The 22,005-nt window shown below is 34.5% G+C and overlaps 1 protein-coding gene across 3 annotated transcripts in view; it reads left to right on the forward strand.

Annotated features, from left to right (window-relative positions):
- Positions 1-22,005, forward strand: part of LOC128996316 (phospholipid-transporting ATPase ABCA1-like) — a 114,938-nt gene that overhangs the window by 57,550 nt on the left and 35,383 nt on the right. For all 3 annotated transcript variants that reach the window (XM_054421561.1, XM_054421560.1, XM_054421562.1), the window contains exons 2-13: positions 3,634-3,896; positions 5,123-5,241; positions 6,736-6,969; positions 8,727-8,821; positions 10,857-11,012; positions 12,605-12,845; positions 13,559-13,729; positions 15,667-15,848; positions 16,171-16,326; positions 17,815-17,902; positions 19,498-19,652; positions 20,464-20,619. In XM_054421561.1, the coding sequence (XP_054277536.1) occupies positions 3,679-3,896; positions 5,123-5,241; positions 6,736-6,969; positions 8,727-8,821; positions 10,857-11,012; positions 12,605-12,845; positions 13,559-13,729; positions 15,667-15,848; positions 16,171-16,326; positions 17,815-17,902; positions 19,498-19,652; positions 20,464-20,619 (1,971 nt within the window). In that variant the 5' untranslated portion in view covers positions 3,634-3,678. The remainder of the gene's footprint in view (positions 1-3,633; positions 3,897-5,122; positions 5,242-6,735; positions 6,970-8,726; positions 8,822-10,856; positions 11,013-12,604; positions 12,846-13,558; positions 13,730-15,666; positions 15,849-16,170; positions 16,327-17,814; positions 17,903-19,497; positions 19,653-20,463; positions 20,620-22,005) is intronic.

A 22,005-nucleotide genomic window follows, 5' to 3' on the forward strand; every position in this document is an offset into this window, starting at 1 on the left:
TAACAAATTTTAGGCTGTATAAAATGTTAACAAAATGATAAACGGAAAAAAAATTTAAAAACGTATCGGTAAACTAATTATTACAAGTCCCCTATATAAATGTTAACTCTGCTTAAACAATCCTTAGTTTAGAAAATTATGTTTTCTTCCTTCTGTTAAACAAGTATAAGCAGATAATCTAGTTTTAGTCAAAATGTTTGGTGGAAATATTTATTTTGGATGCCCCTGAAAACTAAAAAGTGGTTTTTCAGTTAGTCATGGCTGTATGTATGTATGTGTATGTGCGTGAATGTCTACAGAACTATAGACTACACCTTTGATCCAATATTTAAGAGATAGTATGTGGGTACTGTACTAATCTATGGTACCTCCAGGGGTTTTTTTCAACTTTTTGAAATTTTGATTTTTAATGGCAATTTTTCCATAATAACTAAAAAAATAACAGAAAAGTCAGACTTTTTCAAAATCGGCTCAAACGGATTCAATCAAAATTTGGTATGTTCTGGTAATTTTAATTATAAACAAAATCACGAACAAAAGATGTTGTGACTTTTGTGATTTTACCCCAAATAACATTGTTACTCCTACCACTTATAAGGGTTTTTTGAAAAGCTTATAAAAGAAAGCATGTGTTGGTTTGCTGGTACCATTTATTGACATTCTATTAATTCTTTTCCTTTTTTTATTTTTATCATTTTTATTTTGCATTCACTCGTCACTTGTTTGCTGATCTTCTCCAAGGATATTTTCTCCTTGAAGCATCCCTATTAAACCTGTGCACTCAGCCTTGACAAGTAGAAGTAATGAATTGACAGCTAGGGGAAAGTGGAAAGCCAGTAAATAACTTTCTAGGGTTGTGCGAGTAGTTTAATTCAATTCAAATTATCTTTATTCATCAAGTACATAAGAAATACATACATGAATAGTGTCACATTTCTTAAATGATAAAGTTATAATAAAATATACATGCTTATAGTATATAAGAGAAAATTTTGAAAGAACCAAGAGAAAAAGATATAAATATAGTATATATAAATAAAGTTTTAATATATACTTTGATTTAGTAGGGAAAGAGAAGTAAATTACAGTGCTGTAGTAGATTTATTAGTCGAGTTAACAAAAACCCACAAAATTGGGGCTAGTTTTTTTATAGTGAAATGACAGTTGCTTTAAATATCAAAAATAAGTTTTCATAAAACTATTAAATAAGTACTTTCTAGTATGTACCAAACAATGTAAAATACAGTTTAAGTAGCTATACAATTATTTAATACATTACACTTACAGACACTTCTCAGGAATAACTGCACATATGGTGTGATCTTCAGGGTATGAACTTTCTTTTATCTAATTTATCAAAGAACCGTATAAAATAAACCCTTAAGTTGAATACCGAAAGTTAAATCAAATTAATTATTGTACAACTTGGCCATACATATTTGATGCAATTTTATACGTTCTATAACTTCTATAGCACAAACTAAATTCAATTTCATAATTTTTTTTGTAATAACTATTGAAATTCATTGACCAGTAAGCTTCACTCCAAAACATTTGTGATAGAAGGAGTCAATATTGTGAACAGGAAGTGTTTGGCAATGTTGTGTGAGTAGGCTGGTAGTGTTGTTAAACAATAACTTGTTGTGCTGACCTACAGAAGGCTGTTGCTTTAAGTAGGCCAGTGCACTTGATGAGGGGGGTCAGTTTTGTGTGGAGTGGTGAGTGTGGTGCACTGGAGGACAGGGTCCTGCTGGGGGGGGGGGGGGCTGGAGCCCAAATCCCTTGGCCTTGGGTCCAGTTAAGGCAATGTTAAGGGTTTTCAAAATTGGCGTTTAGAGTCTTTTCCAAATTGGGGTTACATATTCTAACTAAATGATTTATACAGTTCCAATCTACTCTACTTTTTCGATTGCTTATTATCTTTGTGTTCTTTGTATTGTTTTGGGTTTTAATAAAGTTGGGTTTTATAAACGAGTGTTCCCCAAACCACCTGCAACGTTAGGTACCTCTGGCTGGAGGTAGGCCTACCCACTGTTACTTTGGGTGACATAGCTAAGGTATGAAACTCAGCTCTCGCTTACAAAACCCAACTTTATTAAAACCCAAAACAATACAAAGAACACTAAGATAAGTAACAATTGAAAAAGTAGGGTAGACTGGAACTTAAACCATTTAGTTAGAAACTGTAACCCCAATTTGGAAAATACTCTAAAACATCAACTTTGCAAACCCTTAACATTAACTTTCCTGGACCCAAGGCCAAGGGCCTAGGGCTCCAGGTCCCCCAGCAGGACCCTGTCCTCCGGTGCATCACACTCACCACACCACTCAAAAAAAAAAAAAAAAAAAAAAAAAAAAACTGACCCCCTAATCAAAAGCACTGGCCTACTTAAAGCGATTGCCTTCTGTAGGTCAGTACAACTAGTTATCGTTTAACATCAGTTCCAGCCTACTCACACAACATTGCCAAACACTTCCTGATCACAATATTGACCCTTTCTATAACAAATTGGATACAGTAGCCATTAATTACATCCACCAATTTTAGTTTTTAATTTATTTTATCTACTCTCGCACGGTCTGCTGTCTTCACTGAATCGTCAAATTTTGTAAGGACAAGGAAATGCAATTTTTTTTGTCATAATTAACTTATCCGTCATAGCTGTAAAAGGAGCTCTGATAACTGGTGTTAAATTAAATCAAATGGATGCATGTTGTATTTATGGCAATGGCTTAGTATGGTTCAAACAAAAAAAGTGTCTGTCTCTCTGGCCTAACCTCTAAAATATGCTCTCATAATTTATTTGCCAGATTTGGGAAGCTGTCACCGTCATTTCGTTTTGCCCTTGCTGTATCCAAACCAAGCAATTTATACTATTCTCAGTTTTAACAATTTAAATTCAGAATGTTGTAAGGTCAGTTGACTATAAGAGTTATACAATAACTTCCTATAGTAATGATTGTGCTATGATTCTGCCCTACTGTACAAATATAAAAAAGCTTCCAACAAACTCATTAAAAACCTTGATTCTCCCAGTTTTCTTGAAAAGCTCGAGTCTAGTAGTAAAATATCGCTCGAAAACTTGACCACTTTAGTTTTCGCACACCCCTACTTTCTATACACATGAGTTTGCGCGATTGGTTGAGGAAGCTAGTTTACTGTACTTAATGTTCGAAAATTACAATTTGTTTATTATTGTCAGTGAATGAATTTCAGCTTCATTTATCGTAAACTACTTTTTGAGTGAAAGTCAGTATTTTATTTATAATTATAGAATATAAGATTGAACAACAATGTATTTATGATTTGACATGTCACCTGTTTTATATATGTGTACTATGTACAAACGTTTTTTTGCGACAAAAAAACGTTGTCTGACTTGATTTGATTTGAAATTGACAAAATGAGTAAGTATAAAGGCTCGCTGTGCAGTTGAGTGGTTAGCCCAGCAATCAAAAGGGTCGGCAGTTCAATCCTGTGAAGTCAGTAGCTCTATGACTCCACTGACCTTGACTATTGGGTTTTTAATTAACTGTCCTGGCTAAAGAAATAACTGATCTCAGTTATACAAAACTACACTAATAATTTTACTATATTCTACTAAACTCGACTAATCACACATTTTCTTCCAGAGCAGCAACTCACTAAGCGAAGAGAAAGAACACAAACGCAGTAACATGTCCTTCTTCTGGCGGAAATGTCAGGTGTTGATGTGGAAGAATGTGATCGTGAGGAAGCGTCACTGGTTCCTCACCCTGATCGAGCTTGTGTTCCCAATCCTGCTGTTCTGGCTGGTGGCATGGATGAGGCAAAACTCTGTCTTCGGACAGCAGGCCAGCGAGGTACCCACGACGGTGAATCCTCTTTTGAACGAGAACACCGTGAGAGATTACAGGTTTGTTGTTTTACATTGCAGTTCTTTCTTAAACTAGAATGCGGAAATAATGTTAAGGATAGTGGAAGTGGATGTTCATCGTTTTCACCGTTAAAATTATACAGTGAAATCTCAATCCTCAGGAGATGACGTCTTCTGGATGCCGAAATGGCAAAAATATTGGTAATTTTCAGACCATTCCATTTTCCTACCAACCTACTATGTTAATGTTAATTGAATAGTTGGTTTTAGTAGTTTGCTATGGTTTTTAAAAACTCAAAAAAGTTAACTTGATCGTTTTTAATCTTTTGAATATATATATATTTGGAAATAATTACTATCAACATTTACAGGTGTTTTTGTACTTAATTTTGAAAATATGATCATAGATAAAGCAGATAACTTCACACATTTAAGCAAGTTTTAGCGAATTTCCCTATAGGGAAGTAGCTATTACCGTAGGTCTCATGGTAAGACCTAAGCCCGGGACCGATTTACTTTTTCATTTTGATGTCCCCAGAGGCCAAAAACACCATTCGTTCAAATTTTTATATATCTATATATAGATATGTATATATATATATATATGTGTCCATCCGCACGATAACTTGAGTAATTTTTGTCCGATTTTGATAAAACTTGGTTTAAAGGTGTAAGGCGGGATAAACTTGAATGAGTTCGCGAACCAGCATGATCGGACTATGGGAACGGGGGTTTATGGGGGGTTTTATGGGGTAAAAATAGGTTTTTCCCATTTTTGGCCCTAAAAACACAAAATTTCACAATTTCTTTTCAAACCATTTTGTAGAGCTTAAAAAAACAAATAATTTAGTATATTGAAGCGTTATTATGCGCCTAATTGTTACGGAGAAAATTCAAAAAAATTGTAATTTTAAAATTTCCATGTTATTCTTATGGAGAACAAGTAAACTGTTGTAGTTTGCTTGTTTATGAACATATTTTGATCAAATTTGGAATATACATTAATTTCTTACTAAACCACAGTACCTTTTAATATTTTACATTAAAAAAAAACTTTTTTACCCTCCCTGTTGCAGCAAACCTAAGTACTCATTAAACTAATTCTGTTTAAATAGGGAATAAATGTGATATTTTTAAGGAGACATTTTAGTTTAAATCCAATCAGGCAGATGGAAATTCGCTAAGTCTGCAGGTTTGCTGCGGCGGGGGTATTTTACATTATATTGAATTTTTTTTTTATTCTCTGCCTACATATTTTTTTACAGTTTCATCCATCACGATGTAGTAAACTTTGCGTACACTCCCGACACACCGTTCACTCGAAAAGTCATCACGGAACTGAACAAAACATTGATCTACTATCTGAAGGATAAAAGCAAACTGGGTGAGTTTAAACTATTGTTTTGGGTCATGTACAATTTAATGCTCTTTGTTTAGGCGTACACATAATCAAAGGGGTCAAATTTATATAATCATATTCATATATTGCTTGTTTGGGAAAGTTGCACTTGATTTTTAAGTATTTCTTCTACTTAAAGAAAAAAAGCTGTCCCCGTTGCCTTTTTGCAACAAAAACAAGTTTCAAATGACTAATACTTTATGTTTGACATCTTTGATAAATTACCAAGAAATAGAGCATAAAGGAAATAAGATTATTTTTAAAGTTAAATTAATAATGAGTGAAATCAAACTTTACCATAACTTGGAAACACTTGCAATGGTAATAATATGATTAGATTTGTCTTGAAAATGTTAATTTTGGTTGTTCTAGTTTTTAAATTGTTTATGAAAAATCAGAGAGTAAACATTTAAATAATGGTGTACTACAAGCAGACTCCTTAAGTATCTATAATATTAAAACGAAACAGTGTTTTTTTATTTCACGATTCTGAATCAACCATTGGACGGATTTTCATGATTTTTGTGTTGAAAGAAAGATAATTTTAAAAACTAGGGAATGTCGAAGCCATAATTTTAGTTTAGGGTCCCAGTTTTTTAGAAATTAAGTTTTATTTTTTAAAAAGTCTAGCAGCCGACGCTAAGATTCTAAACTAGCTTTTGACATAAAATAATTTGCTTAACATAACAGCTTTAGTAAACATTCAGCTTTTGTGTCACAAATTCAGCATTTGGATAAAAATGTAAAGACATACTTAGGGTTGACTTATTTATACTAGGCCTATGTGTAATGCTAATCATTGATACGTTCAATTCTTCTGTAAGAGGATGACAGATTAATTAAAAATACATAGTAAAATACTAGGATGTTCAAATTATTTTTTAAAGCTATCTTTGTAATCTTCGATTTGTTTTAGAGCAATATAATTTGTTTTAACTAACAGCTGGTTAAATATGAACTATGGAACTATGAGGTTATTTTATTTACTCTTATATTTTGTCCTCGATTATAGGAAATAAGTAAGATTAGTTGAGATAATTAGACCACAGTTTAAAATAGTTTATACCAAAATTAATTAAACCACAGAACAAATCGAGGCTCTGTACATGAGTCTTAATAAAAAGGATAAATGCAAATTATTTTACTGCTCCACTTTTCAAGGAAAGATTAGAAAAATAACAATGTTTACATGTTTTAATTCTTCATGGTAGCTTTTTGTTTACAATTAATGTTTGTCTGCTTTAAGTTTGTTTGGATTAGGCCTGGAAATATTGATGTCATAAAAAGAAGATCAAGAATAATCAGGAATCACGATTTTAAATTACCACCATAACCTCAGCCGGGTTTTATACAAAGAAAAACAAATGGATGACATAGATTGAACACAATGTCTACTAATAATTACAGACCGTCTAAGAGAATAGATCAGCATTTGCATTCCATATTCATAAACTATCACATGTAATGTGTTTATTTTAGAATCTTTCGACGTCGTTGAATCAGAATACAAGCTAGAAGAGTTTTTCCACCTCAAGTATGAAAATGTGTCTACGTTCACCAACTACATTGGATACGGAATAGTTTTTGAAAATGTCGGAAATGGTTCTGAAATTCCAAAGGATTTTAAGTACAAAATCCGTAGCACTATTCCGAAATGGGACACAAAAGATTTGTTTCCCCAGTTCTTACCTGCTGGGCCTACCGATCAAGGAGGTAAGTTAGTATTTTTTTCTAAAATTCTTTACTGAATTTTATTTGGAATTCGACTGCCAATTGTTTATTCACATTATTCATTCTGATAGCCCCTGGACTACGGATAATGACTATAGGCTTACCTCCGTCAGTAGTCCAAAATTGTGTTTTCTATTTCAACTAAAATGTTGATCAAAGCTAACATGTTTCGTTGCACTGCAACATCGTCGGAGCTTTACATCAAAAACATCAAATAATTTACATAAAATACAACACGGGACATGGAACATTTATTATGGTATTCAATTTAATTATTAATTATTTAATTTATAATTATTTATTATGGTTCTCATCTTATTGGCTTTTATATAGCCAAAATGTTTACTGTTTCACTGCAAAGATAAGTGGTCTTAAAGACATTTAAAAAATGGGAACTCTTGTATTTTTTCAAGTTTGGACATAAAAACTATTATGGCTGTAATCGAGAAATGCTATAAAATAAATCTCATAAATAGACTAACATAAAATAGAGTAATTTACTATAAATTTTGCCTAGCCTTGAGCATTAGCCTTTATGTATTTTTATTTTAGCAATGAATATATCATACAACCAATAATTTTTAATGTGTTGTAACCTGTGAACCTGTTTTGCTACATCTAGTGTGTAAGTTTTTTTCACCCACCTTAATTAAATTTGTATTTTGTGGATTTTTTTAGATGTTCCTTGATTTACAACTATTTGTATGCCATTTTTTTAATCTGAGAAGATATTCAACTATCTTTTGAGTGGACTGTTGGTTTTAGAGAATTTCCCTATAGAAAAGTAGCTCTTACCGTAGGTGGCATGGTAAGACCTAGGCCCGGGACCGATTTACTTTTTCATTTTGATGTCCCTAGAAAAAGGCCAAAAACATTATTCATTAAAATGTTTATATATGTTTATTTAACATACATATTTGTCCGCGAACACGATAACTTGAGTAACTTTTGTCAGATTTTGATGAAATTTGGCTTCAAGGTGTAAGGCGGGGTAAACTTGAATAAGTTCGCGAACCAGCATGATCAGACTATAAGAACGGTGATTTTAGGGGGGGGGGGGGTTTTTAGGTGATTTTATGGGATAAAAATTGGTTTTTCTAATTTTTGACCCTCAAACCTTTAAATTTCCCAATTTCGCTCTAGACCATTTAAAGAGCTTAAAAAACGAATAATTTAGTATATCAAAGTTTTTTTTTGTACAGTTATTGGCAACGGTGAAATTTAAAAAAAGCGTAAATTTAAAATTCCCATGTTATTTTTATGGAGTATATTGTAAAGTGTTGTACTGTGGAACCTTGATAAGAAGGCCCTCGATAACAAGTCGCCCTTAATAACAAGTGTCATTTTCAAATCCCCTTAAAATTATTTTACTCCTAATCACATGTTATTACAAACCTCGATAAGAAGTCAACCTTGATAACAAGTCTTATTTTACATATAATCCCCATGAGAGTCTTGTTATCAAGGTTCTAATGTAGTTTGCTTGTTTATAGAAATATTTTGATCAAACTTGGCAAATTTATTTATTTTATACCAAGCTACTAATATTTTACTAAAAAACACACTTTATTAGCATCCCTGTAACAGCAAACCTAGGTACTTGTTAAACCTTATAATAAACCTAACATTATTTAAATAGATTTAATTTCAAATCAATTCCGACAAATGGAAATTTGTTTAGTCTTCAGGTTTGCTGCGGTGGGGGTATTTATTGTGCTCACAATATATGTATTTTCCAGACAGTTACCTGTACAAAGGGTTCCTAGCTGTGCAGATGGCCGTTGATAATGCATACATTAAAGTGGCCAGTGAATCAGTCTCATCTAAATATGAAGTAAGTTTCAATTACAAATATTATAAGCCTGCCTTAAGTTTTTTACTTTTTCTGTGGTAAGTTATTGAGAAATAACCTTAAAAACTTGAAAGCCTTTCTAAAAGGTCCAACAACCTAAAAGTTATCAAAGTATTATAGCCTATTCAGAATAAATTTAAAATGTTTATAAGTTTATCTACACAATGCGTTAGCTGATAGTAAACATATCTTATTTCTCTTCTTTAATTAATTTTTATACCAGTAAAATTGAAGATCATTTCAGTGAGTATTTTGTTAACCTATAAGATGAAACGTTATTACTAGCCAATACACAACCAATATGACGAACAAACTAATCTTTCAAACTACCACATAAAACGGTTCATGACGCTTCAGATAGAAGCAGTTAATGGACTAAGCAGCCTACAAAGCGATACCTGCAGAGAAGTCTTCAGTTTGTAGACTACAAAGAGATACCTGCAAAGAAGCCTACGACAAGTCACTACCCATCACAACTACCTTACCAGCATGCTTCAAATTGCTCACAACCATTCTATCACCTGACGCTGTAAGAAAAATCCCATCATCTGCAAGAAGATTTAATGAATGAGAATGAGAATGAAAATGAGAATGAGAATGAGATTTTTATTTGCCAGTTAATATTCTATGTATTCCAATTACAATATTCCAAATACATTGGCACGTCAAATTAGTCAAACATAACATTAATTAAAATCCAGTGGAGTCAGTGTTCTTGACATATAATCTTCTATTGAGTATAATGGCTGATTACAAAGAAAATTATTTATTTTAATCTTGAAATCCTTATCACTAAGTAATCTTATGGCTATTGGTAACTTGTTAAAAAATTTACTGCTTAAAATTAATGGTTTTTTATCAGTTTTAGCAAGTCTAACATAAGGAAGATTTATATTACATTTATGACGAGTATTATGGCAGTGTATATCTCTCCTATAATCTAACTTATCTAATTGTAGTCTTAAATATAACAGGCATTGCTTAATAAATAGAGAAAACAGTGTTAATATTTGGTACTCTTTAAAAAAGTCAGTGCAATCATGGTGCCTATCTACAGCAGCTATTACCCTAATTGCCCTTTGCTGCAAATTGAAAATTTCTTTTGCATGAGCAGAAGACCCCCAAACAAATAACCCATAGCTTAAATGGCTATGAAAAAGTCCATAGTATGCTTGTATGAGAGAGAGAGAGAGAGAGAGTATACCCACTACCAGTGCAAATGATCGTTCTCTATCAACAGAAGGCTCCTTGATTGTTTGTCTTATAGCAAGATGCTTCTCTTCACTAGAAGAATAGCTGCATTGAAAAAAGAAAAATGGGACTGATCGTCTAAAAAATTTAGCTGTACAAACATCCAAAAAATTGTCTTTCAGTATTTCTGGATGGAGCGAGGTATTTGCAATTTTTGTTCTGAATTGGTTGTGTACAAATTACAACTATGTCTTATTGTAATTTAAGTTGGTTTTTCATAATGAATTTTGTCCCTAAACATTTTTCAGGCCCAGTTTGTATAAAAAACACAAACAGTATAAAAAACACAAATACCAGCCACAACAATTTGGCAAGCACAGTTTCTCTTTTAAAAACCTATTGTATTTTAATTTTGCCCTGAAGTAAATGTTGCTAGGTACAGAGTTTTTACTTTTCCATATTTATGCATACCTTGAACTACTTTTAAAGATAACTAGATAGGCGTAGAAAGCTGTTTGACTAATCTTTTCAGATGACATGGTTTGTGTTGTTAGAAAATTGTTTAAATTATTAAGAATTAAATGTGATTCTACCGATTATGTTTTTGAACGATAAAACTACTTGATCATACACTAAGAGGATATCATGTTTTTTTTTTTTCTCAAAATGTTTAGTTATTATTGATGTTTCTAAAAAAAATATTTGAAAATTATATCTAAGTGATTCTTTTTTATTTATTCAACTTCAAATAAAACCATAAAACCTGCATGTTAATTCTCTGAGTAATACTTTTAAACTCACATTATTAATTATTTTTATTTTTCAGACATCGATTCGAAAGTTTCCATTTCCAAAGTACACAGTGGACATCTTCAATGAGCTGTTCAAATCTTTCATGCCGTTCTTCACGATGCTGAGTTTTGCCACCATTAGTATTTCCGTCTTGAAAAAAGTGGTTGAAGAAAAATCATCTGGAGTTTCGGTTAGTTACTTTTTATTGAAAACTCCATGTAATTTACTTCATTGGGAACTGAGTCGGATGATGAAAATCATACAACTTAGTAGCCTCCACTACTGGTATTTGGCCAGTCGTGGAACGTCGAGGTGATTTACTTCATTGGGAACTGAGTCGGATGATGAAAAATCATACAACTTAGTAGCCTCCACTACTGGTATTTGGCCAGTCGTGGAAAGTCGAGGTGATTGGTCTTCAATTCTGACTTCATCCGGAAAATGGATGTCACATTCAGGATGCTGAGCCTCCACTACTGGTATTTGGCCAGTCCTGGAACGTCGTTGTAGCGTATGACCCGCAGTTGTAGAACCACTGATTGTAGAACGTTGTAACGCTAGTATCCCTGGCATCTATGTGAGTTTACTGTTTAGCAATAATTCATGGATATTGTCACCAAATTTAATCTGCTGTTCAATAAAAATGTGGATACAACAGTTTATTGAAGGTTTAGAAGCAAAAGTCTCATTTAACATCCATAAATTTAATACTTGGTTTAACTCGAGGCAAAACATTGTTTGAGGAAAAGAAGATTTAAAACAATTATTTAAAGAACATCTTTCGATACTATATCTGCTTTATTCAGGTTATAATCTAATGGTTTCCATTCTACTTATAAACTTTTTTAGTTCAATAACATGTCCCAATTTTTTTATGGTGCAATTTTATTTTTTGTAAGCAACAATTTGCCTGGTGGAAAATAAATACATATGATTACATAAAACATGAAGGTAAATCTCATAGATGATATAAAATATTTTTTCATTAATTCCAAGGGAACTTAAAAAGTTAGAAGAGTCTCTGTTATTTGAATAAATAATTTACCTTCTACTTGGGTATTGATTTGTCCGTTATTGTTCAATTGAAGTATCGTAAGGGTCGTGAGGGGTCATTGGCTTGGAAGGCCATACAAATGCATGTTTATCAGAATCCAAGATAACAACCACAAGTGTGTTATCAATATTTACCACTTCTTGACCCTATGATTTTCTAACAATAGCTGTTGTTGAAACTTTTGAAGCCTAGTTTTAGTTTATTTTTTTTGATATGTTGCATTGACATTGACTTTTTCGCATCTCTCATACCAAATGTTGTTTTAAAAAAGAATTTTAATTATTTTTAAATCAAGAAATATATCTTTTTGGAAATAAGCCCATTGCCTGATAATTTAACAATTGGATCATGAATCTAGTTGTACCTTACAGAAATAGTATGCAATTAATAGTATATATTATTATTCGCAGGGAAGGTGCAATCCAAGGTCAAATAACCGGAGATCAGATTATCGAGACTTTACTGTAGGATTTTTTTGGGGGATAGGCTAGTGCAACTCACTTATGAGCAACTGGTCTTGTGGTAAAGTGCTGAGCTTTGGTCCTCAAGGTCCAGAGTTCAAATCCTGCCTATCGCCCACATGTAATTTGGCTACGTTAAAACACCACGAGCCTCTAAGCCTGAAGTAATGTGTAAATCGGTTCTAAGTCAAAGCCTAGTGTCCTTAGGATGTGAACATGGAATTTTTCTCTGCTCTGGGACGTCTTTAAAACTTTCCCACTTTACAGGAGCTGATGAAGATGATGGGACTACAGACATGGATGGTGTGGGCTGGCTGGGTGTTGAACGGTCTCATGGTGTACATTATCAGCTGTAGTGTCATCACCTTCCTGCTGTGCCACGGGTTCGATCCCGACAAAGGACCAGTGATCGCCCACACAGACTTCACTGTTGTCTTTGTACTATTCTTGTTGTTCTGTTTGGCAAGCATCTGTTTCTGCTTTGCAATCAGCTCTTTCTTCCTGAAACGTAAGTGTTTTTAGATGTCTTACTCTTTGGTTAACATTTGTCATGTAATCTCAACTATGAAAGTTTGTAAGTCAGTTTGAGATGACTTCTCAGCTGATTTGAATAGCTTGCTAGGCAGCAGTCTCATTATGACTTAGTGACTTAATATATTTGGGAAGATATGCACCTAATTCATTCTGATGTTTAATTAAGTACTGTAAGTCAAATAAAGATTAGGCCTATATATTTTTTCCAAGAGATGGATCTCAGTTAGCGTAGAGTAAAGGGGTTTTCACATTCACAATAAAAGGTAACATGACATAACACTGATATTTCCTCTTAATTTAGAGTCGGACATCTTCAGAGAGTAGTAGATTGAAGAAAAAGCTCAAGAACTAAAATTTCTTTAGGTATGCTAGCTTCTTTTGTGATAACTTTTAAGAAAAATTCCTAATTGGCTACTTGGTTTTCCTTCAAAATATTACTCAAGAAAGAGGAGTTTTTCTTTGAAAAGGGGTATAGTTGAGCTAGCTTAGCTGAGAAAATTAGAGTCCATGAGCTAATGGAGACAAAACAAGTTGTTCCAACAGTCAGTGTTATGTCTGTGACCTTTTATTGTGTATCTAGACTCTTAATATTCCCAGGTACGTTAGTTTACATTTTTCCATTTTCTAAGATTCCTAACCTTAAACATTTTTACAACCACAAAGTATGAAGAGCTTTGTTTGTTGCAGCGACGCTCGCCATGAGTGTAGGCATGGCTGTGTGGGTCGTGTCTTTCGGAGGATTACAACAGCATGTGTCCAGGCCCGGGATGCCCTTTATACTGCAACTGCTCCTTCAGCTGATCCCCACACTCAACATGTCCTCGGGCTACATAGTCATCGCTGCGTTTGAGAGTAGAGGTAAGCCTACGTAAACTATTGTCTATGGGTAGAAGACATTTCATCCCTACGCTTAAGTTGTTGCCAATACGAAACTTGGTTATTTAAAATATTATATAAGTACTCATTGTTATTCATACTTTGGTGAACAAAGTTTGCTTAGTCAAAAACACTGCTATCAAAACAACCTGTGCAACTTCAACCCATGTTTTACTATCTCAACAATACAATAAAAAAAGTACTTCACTGTCTTGAGATAAGACAATGTGAAGTAGTTCTAGGAAAATATTGCATCTTGTTTATGCCCCAAAAATAGTGCTTGTAGTAACTTATCTACTCAAAGTTCAATTAACACCCGAGTGTCATGTCTGACTTGTTATAGATAATGTTGTAGATTCCGAAACAAAATACAGCTGGATTTTTTATCTTTGAGATTGATTGGTTGGGCAATGATTTGTGCAATATTTGTTTGCTAATACAACTCTAATGTTTAATTAGTTTGTAGTAATTCAACATTTTGCTGCAATCAGACTGTAATCCTTTTGTAGCTTGTTCAACAAATTAGTAAATAAATATTTTTTTCGGATGTAAAGATATTAATATTAATAAGCTATGTAGATCTGATATGAAATAGCCTATAGGTTTTATTTTATAAGGAATAAACCCAATTTAAAACAAGTACAGCAGACCTCAAATGATCTTTACTTCAACTGTCCGAATCGCCGATAATATTAATCGCTTACAGAAGGAATTTTCAATACCCTAAAACCTTACGCTACTAGTATTAACATTCTTCATTCGAGAAAGCAGAAGCCGTGAACAGAAAATTCCTGAACATCTCCTGCGGTCGTGTGGACATTATCCTAGTTTTTTTGGTCATGGAAACATCATCGACTTCGTGATCACAGCCAAATCTTGAATATCTCCTGCCATTGTATAGGCTGTAGACATCATCATCGTCTCCTGCGGTCACAGAAGAGAAAATCATCATCATCCTTCCTAACTGCGGCGATAGCATGAATTTTTTAACTGCAAAACCTTTACAGAATTGTTCTTCGATTGCTATGGTAAAAAAACAGTTTGATAGTCTTTTTTTAACAACCAGAATTTCAGTGAAAATAAAACATCCGAATTATCAATTGATTCGGAGGATTGGAGTTCTACTGTATTAGCTTGACCCTTCTAGGCAGCTTGACAATTATAGCTCATCACGGCATTTTGTGTTGAGGAAGCTGGACGGCTAATCCACTGGCTCTCAAGTAGTTTGTCAAATCTTAGCAGCAGGTGCTAGTGTTGAACGTCCTTATAGTGGCACTTGTCTCGGATGTCGGACGGTGTTATGGTAGTTCCTAAAATCCTTATGTCTTGGATGAGTTGACGGCATTAATAGATTTTAATGGGGATTTCACACAACACCTGTTTCACTTATTTTTACACTTATATGAAGGAGCATGTATTGTTCTTTTTTTATGTTTTCATTTTGGTTACAAAGGACTAATTCTGTCGAAATATACATGCCTTAACAGATATAAAATAAAATTACCTAAAACTGCATTATTGTATTAAAATCACACGTCACAGAGTTATAACTAGTGTAGACAAAAAATCGTTGAAACTTAATTGTAAAAAAAAAACAAAAACAAAAAAAACAGGAAATGAAGTTTATGAGCTTGAGAGATAAAATTTGTTTGCAGAAAATTACTTTTTTGTCACTACAAATGCAATATGGATGACAAAAAAAGGAAACTACACAGAGAAATGTATTGTGGTTAAAAAAATTAACATAATAACTGTGAGAGAAAATAACTGGAAAAAATTTACGTTTAGCAAACATAATGGAAACTTCTGCCCAAGATGATGCAATTCAGAGATCACAATCCCTCCGACAAACAGCAGAAGCGATGGCAACGGGAAATTCACTAGAAAGACTATTTGTAACGTTCTTCATTTTGTTTCAGGAGCCAAGATCAGCTGGCTGAGTCTGTTGTCGGATGCTACGGGAGGTAACGGGCAATCCTTGGGCCTAGTGATGGTCATGTTTATAGTACAGATGTGTCTCTACATGTTTGTGACTTGGTACGTGACGTCAATCCGGCCAGGTCCTTACGGAAGAGCTCGGCCGTGGTATTTCATCTTTCAGGTACGTGTTTCATTAGTGATTATTTCCTATTTTTGTGCTTACTGTTCATATGGCAACAACTGTTAATATTGATAGTATCCATTATTGATTTAAACTTTGTTGTTTAAAAAATTCTGTTCATAAACTAGCCATTTGTGTAGCCTTGAAGTAAGATCAAGATTGATTATTACTGTCCTTTTCGTTATTTAAGGGTTGGTTCGTTGGTTGCATACATTTTCCATCACTATTAGTAAAAAAGTTACAAGATGTTTGATCATTATTGTTTGTTGAAGGACCTATTAATGGATTCATTACTGTAGTTCTGATAAAAAATATGTTTCAGTGTATGTCTACACCGAACAAGAGGGTCCGAGATAAAATCTTGCATAACGACGACGATGACGACGAGCATTACGAACCTGCGCCTAAGGACATGAAGATTGGGCTGCGGATTCAGGATCTGCGCAAAGAGTTTGGATCTGTTGTGGCCGTGGACAAGGTAAGGAAGAGTGACTATTGTTAGTTTGTAAACTAAATGGTAAAGGTAACTAAGTTTTAATATTGAAATATATTTATTTTTAAATTCGCTTGTCAACAAAATCTATATCAAATTACATTAGTGGTGATTCTAACTAAAATAACAATATTAATAAGTTGTATTGGTTTTTAAATTTTTTACTAACCTGATCTGTGATAACCACTGTATATCAGAATCAGGAAATTTATACAAAATACTAATATAATGTTACTTCCTAATATGAAACAGTTTTTTGGTCAAAAGCCAATGAGAAAAAAATCCAAATTGGGTGAAAAAACTACTCATAAAACCTTCAATAGGTAGACAAATATATAGGATGGAGAGGACACAGCTAACTCACCTGATGAAAGGTTGTGGACGAGTCAAAGAACACATAAAACACACACATAAAGTAGACTCCCTCTTATTCGGACTCCTCGGGACCGAGGCTAGTCCAGATAATGAGTTTTCCGGTTAAACCGACGTCCCCAAAAACTCGTTAAAACAGACTGTTTAAATGCATACTGTATACAGTATTTTACCTAAATTTAGGAGAGCATTGTATTTAGACTGGTCTCAAATCTTTCCCACGAGAACAGTCTTCTCAGTATCGCCCACTCCCTGCCGATCTAGTCCGGTTAAACCAACGTGCTGATAAAAATTGTCTGGTTAAAGAGATGTCATTTCTGCCGAGTGTAGTCAGATTAAACCGATGTCTGGTTAAAAGGTGTCCAGATAAGAGTGAGTCTACTGTAATAATACTTGATATTTTGCCTCAAAAAAATTTTTTTTTTTGTAACTACCATCTAGGCCTACTTCTGAAAAAGCCTCTGAAAGAGGCAAAATATCAAGTATTATTTTGTGTGTTTTTATGTGTTCTTTTACTTGTCTGCAACTTTTCATCAGGTGAGTTAGTTGTGTCCTCTCCATCCTATGTATTTATTTAATCCAAGTTAAATGCATTTTCCTAAAAACATAACCTAATAGATTGACAGTAATTTACAGCAATATTAAATATAAAAATAATTAAATCTAAGAAATGCCAAGTAAATGATAATTGTGACGTTCTTTTGTGTTGTAGTCTGTAGTCATTCAGTATTTGTGTAATTATGTTCTCTTTTCACTTTAGAGTGCTTGGTAAACTTGTTTGGATCCAGCTGATTTTACCAAACCCTTTTTCGTAAACAACGACTTTCATGTCTATTGTCTACAAAGAGACCATAAACCAGTTACTTCCGGTGTAGTGTGGCAAAATAATTACCTACAGTACTAGCCAGTTTTATATCCTTATTAATCTGCCCCTGGATAATTGTGGTTCTTCTTCTACGGTTATCATAAGTGTGTCTTAACAGCCTTTGGTAGCAGCAGATGATAATTATTTTAAATTTATTTTTACCCCTCTCACAAAAAATGTTTTCTTCCCATTATTTACCAACACTAATTAATAATTTTACCCTTATTTGGTTGTAGGTTAACCTGGACATTTACGAAGGTCAGATCACAGCTCTTTTGGGCCACAACGGCGCTGGTAAAACTACCACCATGTCAATGCTTACAGGTGAGGTTTTGGATTACATTAGATACTTACCTGACATTAGATACATACGAACCTGACACTCAAATGTATGTAATTTAAGTTGAGGATTATTATTGAATTAAGACAGCTTTGTCACTGACTAAGCTATCTAAAGATAAGCTACAGTAGTTCCTTAGCGAGGAACATCCATTAAAGCACAATGATCAAGGACAGCTGGGTTAAGTTTTGAGCCATGAAAAAACCTGCCTGCTCTCCAAAACCATTGACTTTAATGGCTAAAATAGACATCTCATTTGTGGACCAGCAGTAACCAGTTTTGTATTCAAAGAAGGCATTGTTGAATGAGTCATAGGATAATGTGCAACTTTGAAAGTTATAATTACTCTTACTTCAGTTTTTAGACTGGGAAGTTGATGGGGACATAAAAGATGATATAGTGTGCAATAGATTGCTGAATTTAGTAGAATAAGTCGACTGAATTGTTGAGTTCAGAACACTTATTATACTTAACTAGCTGTTACCCACAGGCCTCACCCCGTTGACGTCATAAGTATTAATAAAACTATTGATTGGTTAAGTTAAGACAATAATAGGTTTTTTACATACCTCAGTCAAATAGTCCAAAAATGGTATTGCTCAACAGCTTACATGTTTCGTTGCGAAGACAACATTATCAAAGCTTGCAACTCGTCAAAAACACATTTAAAACACGAACACGAACACAGAAGACATTAATACGGTACGAATACACAATTGACATTTAGATAGCGCTATCTAAATGTCAATTGTGTATTCGTACCGTATTAATGTCTTCTGTGTTCGTGTTCGTGTTTTAAATGTGTTTTTGACGAGTTGCAAGCTTTGATAATGTTGTCTTCGCAACGAAACATGTAAGCTGTTGAGCAATACCATTTTTGGACTATTTGACTGAGGTATGTAAAAAACCTATTATTGTCTTAACAATATAGTCCAGGGGCCGAAAACATGAATTTTGGTTAAGTTAAGTTGAAATAAACAAAACAAAATACAGTAATACAAACAAATAATCACACCTGATTTTAATAAGGCAATAAATTGAAAGAATAATACACGGATAAGTACAGCTGAGGTATTTTTAACATTATGTGTATGGAAATCTGAAAGTTACCTTTGGAAAGGAATTATGACCTTAAAGGGCAATTTATGAAATTATGGATAGTTTTGCGCAAGGTTTCTCGTCATGACAGACATTCTAAGTATATGGTTTATGGGGGTGTGACTTGTAGTTTTCTCAAAAGTTCATGGGTACTTTGGGATTTATATATGGACGTTATTCAGCCTTACACAAACATTTTTTTTTTTATTTGTGGTAGTTAAACTCTTGTGTAGTTGTTATAGTAGTACATTCTACACCTTCATAAGTTGACTCTTCTTAGCTTATAGGTTAAACTTGGAATTTTTTCCCCCTAATCCTACACCCTCTCTGTTACGTATGTGTTAGATTGTAGAGAGTTAGATTGTTATAATGTCAGGAGTAAGAAAGGTTCATAAACTTATCTCGTTTTTGATTGTTACTAAACCCTGTACAAGAAACCTTTATTTGAATTATCAAGATTAATCAATTGTGTGTTTCACAGGCATGTTCTCTCCCACTGCTGGAGCTGTTTATGCCAAAGATTACAACATCTTTGAGAACATGGACAGATTCCGCAACAGTCTAGGATTGTGTCCACAGCATGACTTGCTGTTCCCCTACTTCACCGTTATGGAACACTTGGTCTTCTTCGGAATGGTTTGTCAAGTTTTTATTTGTTCAATTTTCAGTTTATAACAGTACGACCCTAAAATATTAATTTCGCCCATTAAAAAATTATGTAATTGATGTTGTCATGCAAAAACAAATCAGTAGTTTATATTTGAATGAGCAAAAGCAAATTTCATGTACTCTTTCAGCTTCCTTTTATATATCAGATGGTAGACTAATCAAACTTCCACTTACAACTATGTATCCGAATATAACTCAGCCAAAACTGGCTGTAAGCTATACCGTCATATGCTTCAACCTGGAAGCTGAGCTAAGAACTTCGCTTGGGCTTATATTTGACAGGTGTATGGTAAACTGTTAGGTTTAATCTATGGCCAAGCGATCTGACCAGGAGACTGTACCGTATGGTAGGTTGTATTGTAGAAAAAGGAGGATAGCAGCTAGCTTACCTTGAAAGTGTAGAAGATACACTGTGCACACAATATTTCGTCCACTGAGGGACTTTGCCAAGTGTAGAGAATTGGTAGAGTTTGCAAATTACAAATGTATGGTAGGTTCAAATTCCATCTTAGTCAGGTATGCCGTCTGTCATAGAGATTGTGGCTTGGTGCAAAAAGCTACTAGGACAAACAATGAACAGCCCTGTTGAAGTTGACTGGAAGTGGGAATTTGTTGCGTGTCACACTTCAAATCAGGCATTTAGCTACTGTCTGTCCACTGGAAACTGGTTTTAATATTTGGATTTATGTGTTTATTAAGTTAGGACAAATATAAATAGTTTGGAAGAGTTGAGCACTATCTCCTCCATTGTGTTTTAACCTGTGTATGTCTATTCCAGTTGAAAGGCATGGGTCCCACTCTGGCTGGACAGGAGGGTGAGAAGCTTCTGCAACTGCTGAGGATCATGGACAAGAAGAATGTTCTTGCTGATAAACTGTCCGGAGGGATGAAGAGAAAACTCTCCCTGGCTATCTCTCTTATGGGAAGTCCTCAGGTGAGAACAAGTGCAACACCTGTTCACTAGGGGATTTGAAAATAAACTCCATTTCACATTCGATGTGCAGTACATAGCCATGTATTTCAAATTACAGTCTCAACAATACTAGCCGTCCTAAAAACCTTGGGATGTTCCAAATGCTCCTTTAACCCTTTGAGGTCGAATTTTTCCCCCATTTTTCGGAGAGTATATTTTGCCATTCGGGCAGTCGGAAAAATGGCGCCCGGTGACCTATGGTCGCCATTTGACCAAGAAGTTAACTTTCTTGATTTTTGATATATATTTTTTTTTTGTCCTTATAGTATGCCATTTTTGAGCAGTCGGCAAAATAGCGGGCCGCGACCTATACTCGCCATTCGATCGCAAAGGGTGTGGTCCTATAGCACCGAATCCCAACTAGCCGAAAGACAAATAAGTCCTAAACTGCCGAATGCAATAGTGCCGAATTCTTTCGGCAATTTGCGACGATTTAAACTTTATTTCGGGAGTTTAGGACTCTATTGAAAATATTTCGGCACATTAGGATTTATAAGTGTCAAATACCCGAATTGTTATTTCTGTCCTAAACTGCCGAATCTTAATCTAGCGGAACCATATTTACCATCAAAATGCCGAAAACTTTCTTTGGCGTAGTACGACTTAAGCGTCCCAAATCGCCGAAAGATCTATTTGTGTTAATTTGTCGAAAGAATGCATTAAAAGTCGTAATCTGCCGAACAATAGAACATTCCCCCTTCTTAAAGGGGAGGAGCAACAGGAGGGATCGAGGGGTAAAAACATGGCGTCGGTGCCCAAAGTCTCCGCCCACAGCAGCGTTTCCCCCCACCCCACCCTAGTACATTCGGATTAACTTTCGCCAAGCACGAAGTATTGTAGTTGTCTTGCTATTCACCGATTAACGAGTAGACGTCTACACACATGTGTCATATTCCGTTCAACTTTTCGTTTTTCGAATAGCAAATGTTCGTTCACTTTTATAAACTCGCAATCGCGAGTCTTTATATGCATGCAGTTATTTGCTCAGTACTCAGTGTCAGATGCTGTTCAACGAGTCACCTGAGACACTTAGAGGCGGTTCACGAGTACGGGGTTTCGTGGCCCGCGGTTATCGTTGTTCTCGGCCAATTTTAACCGACGGCCAAAAAATGGGTTCACAACATAGAGCGTTAGCCGAGATCAAGCTTAGCCGAGACCAACGCTGACCATCGCTCAACAGCAGGGATTTAACGGGGAACTTTCGTTATAAGGTTGGCAAAAGCCACGTGGGCTACAGGCCGAGCCGCTGCTCGCGGTCGACGAGTCCCAAAACAGTAGGATGACGTGATAAATTATTATATTTACAGTATACAGAGTGTTTACTGATATTGCATAAAAAGGTTGTGA

The sequence above is a fragment of the Macrosteles quadrilineatus genome, unplaced genomic scaffold, assembly GCF_028750875.1.
Source record: "Macrosteles quadrilineatus isolate MER2022 unplaced genomic scaffold, UCM_ALF_1.0 Scaffold_6__1_contigs__length_79288215, whole genome shotgun sequence".
In the NCBI taxonomy this organism is placed as follows: Eukaryota; Metazoa; Arthropoda; class Insecta; order Hemiptera; family Cicadellidae; genus Macrosteles; species Macrosteles quadrilineatus.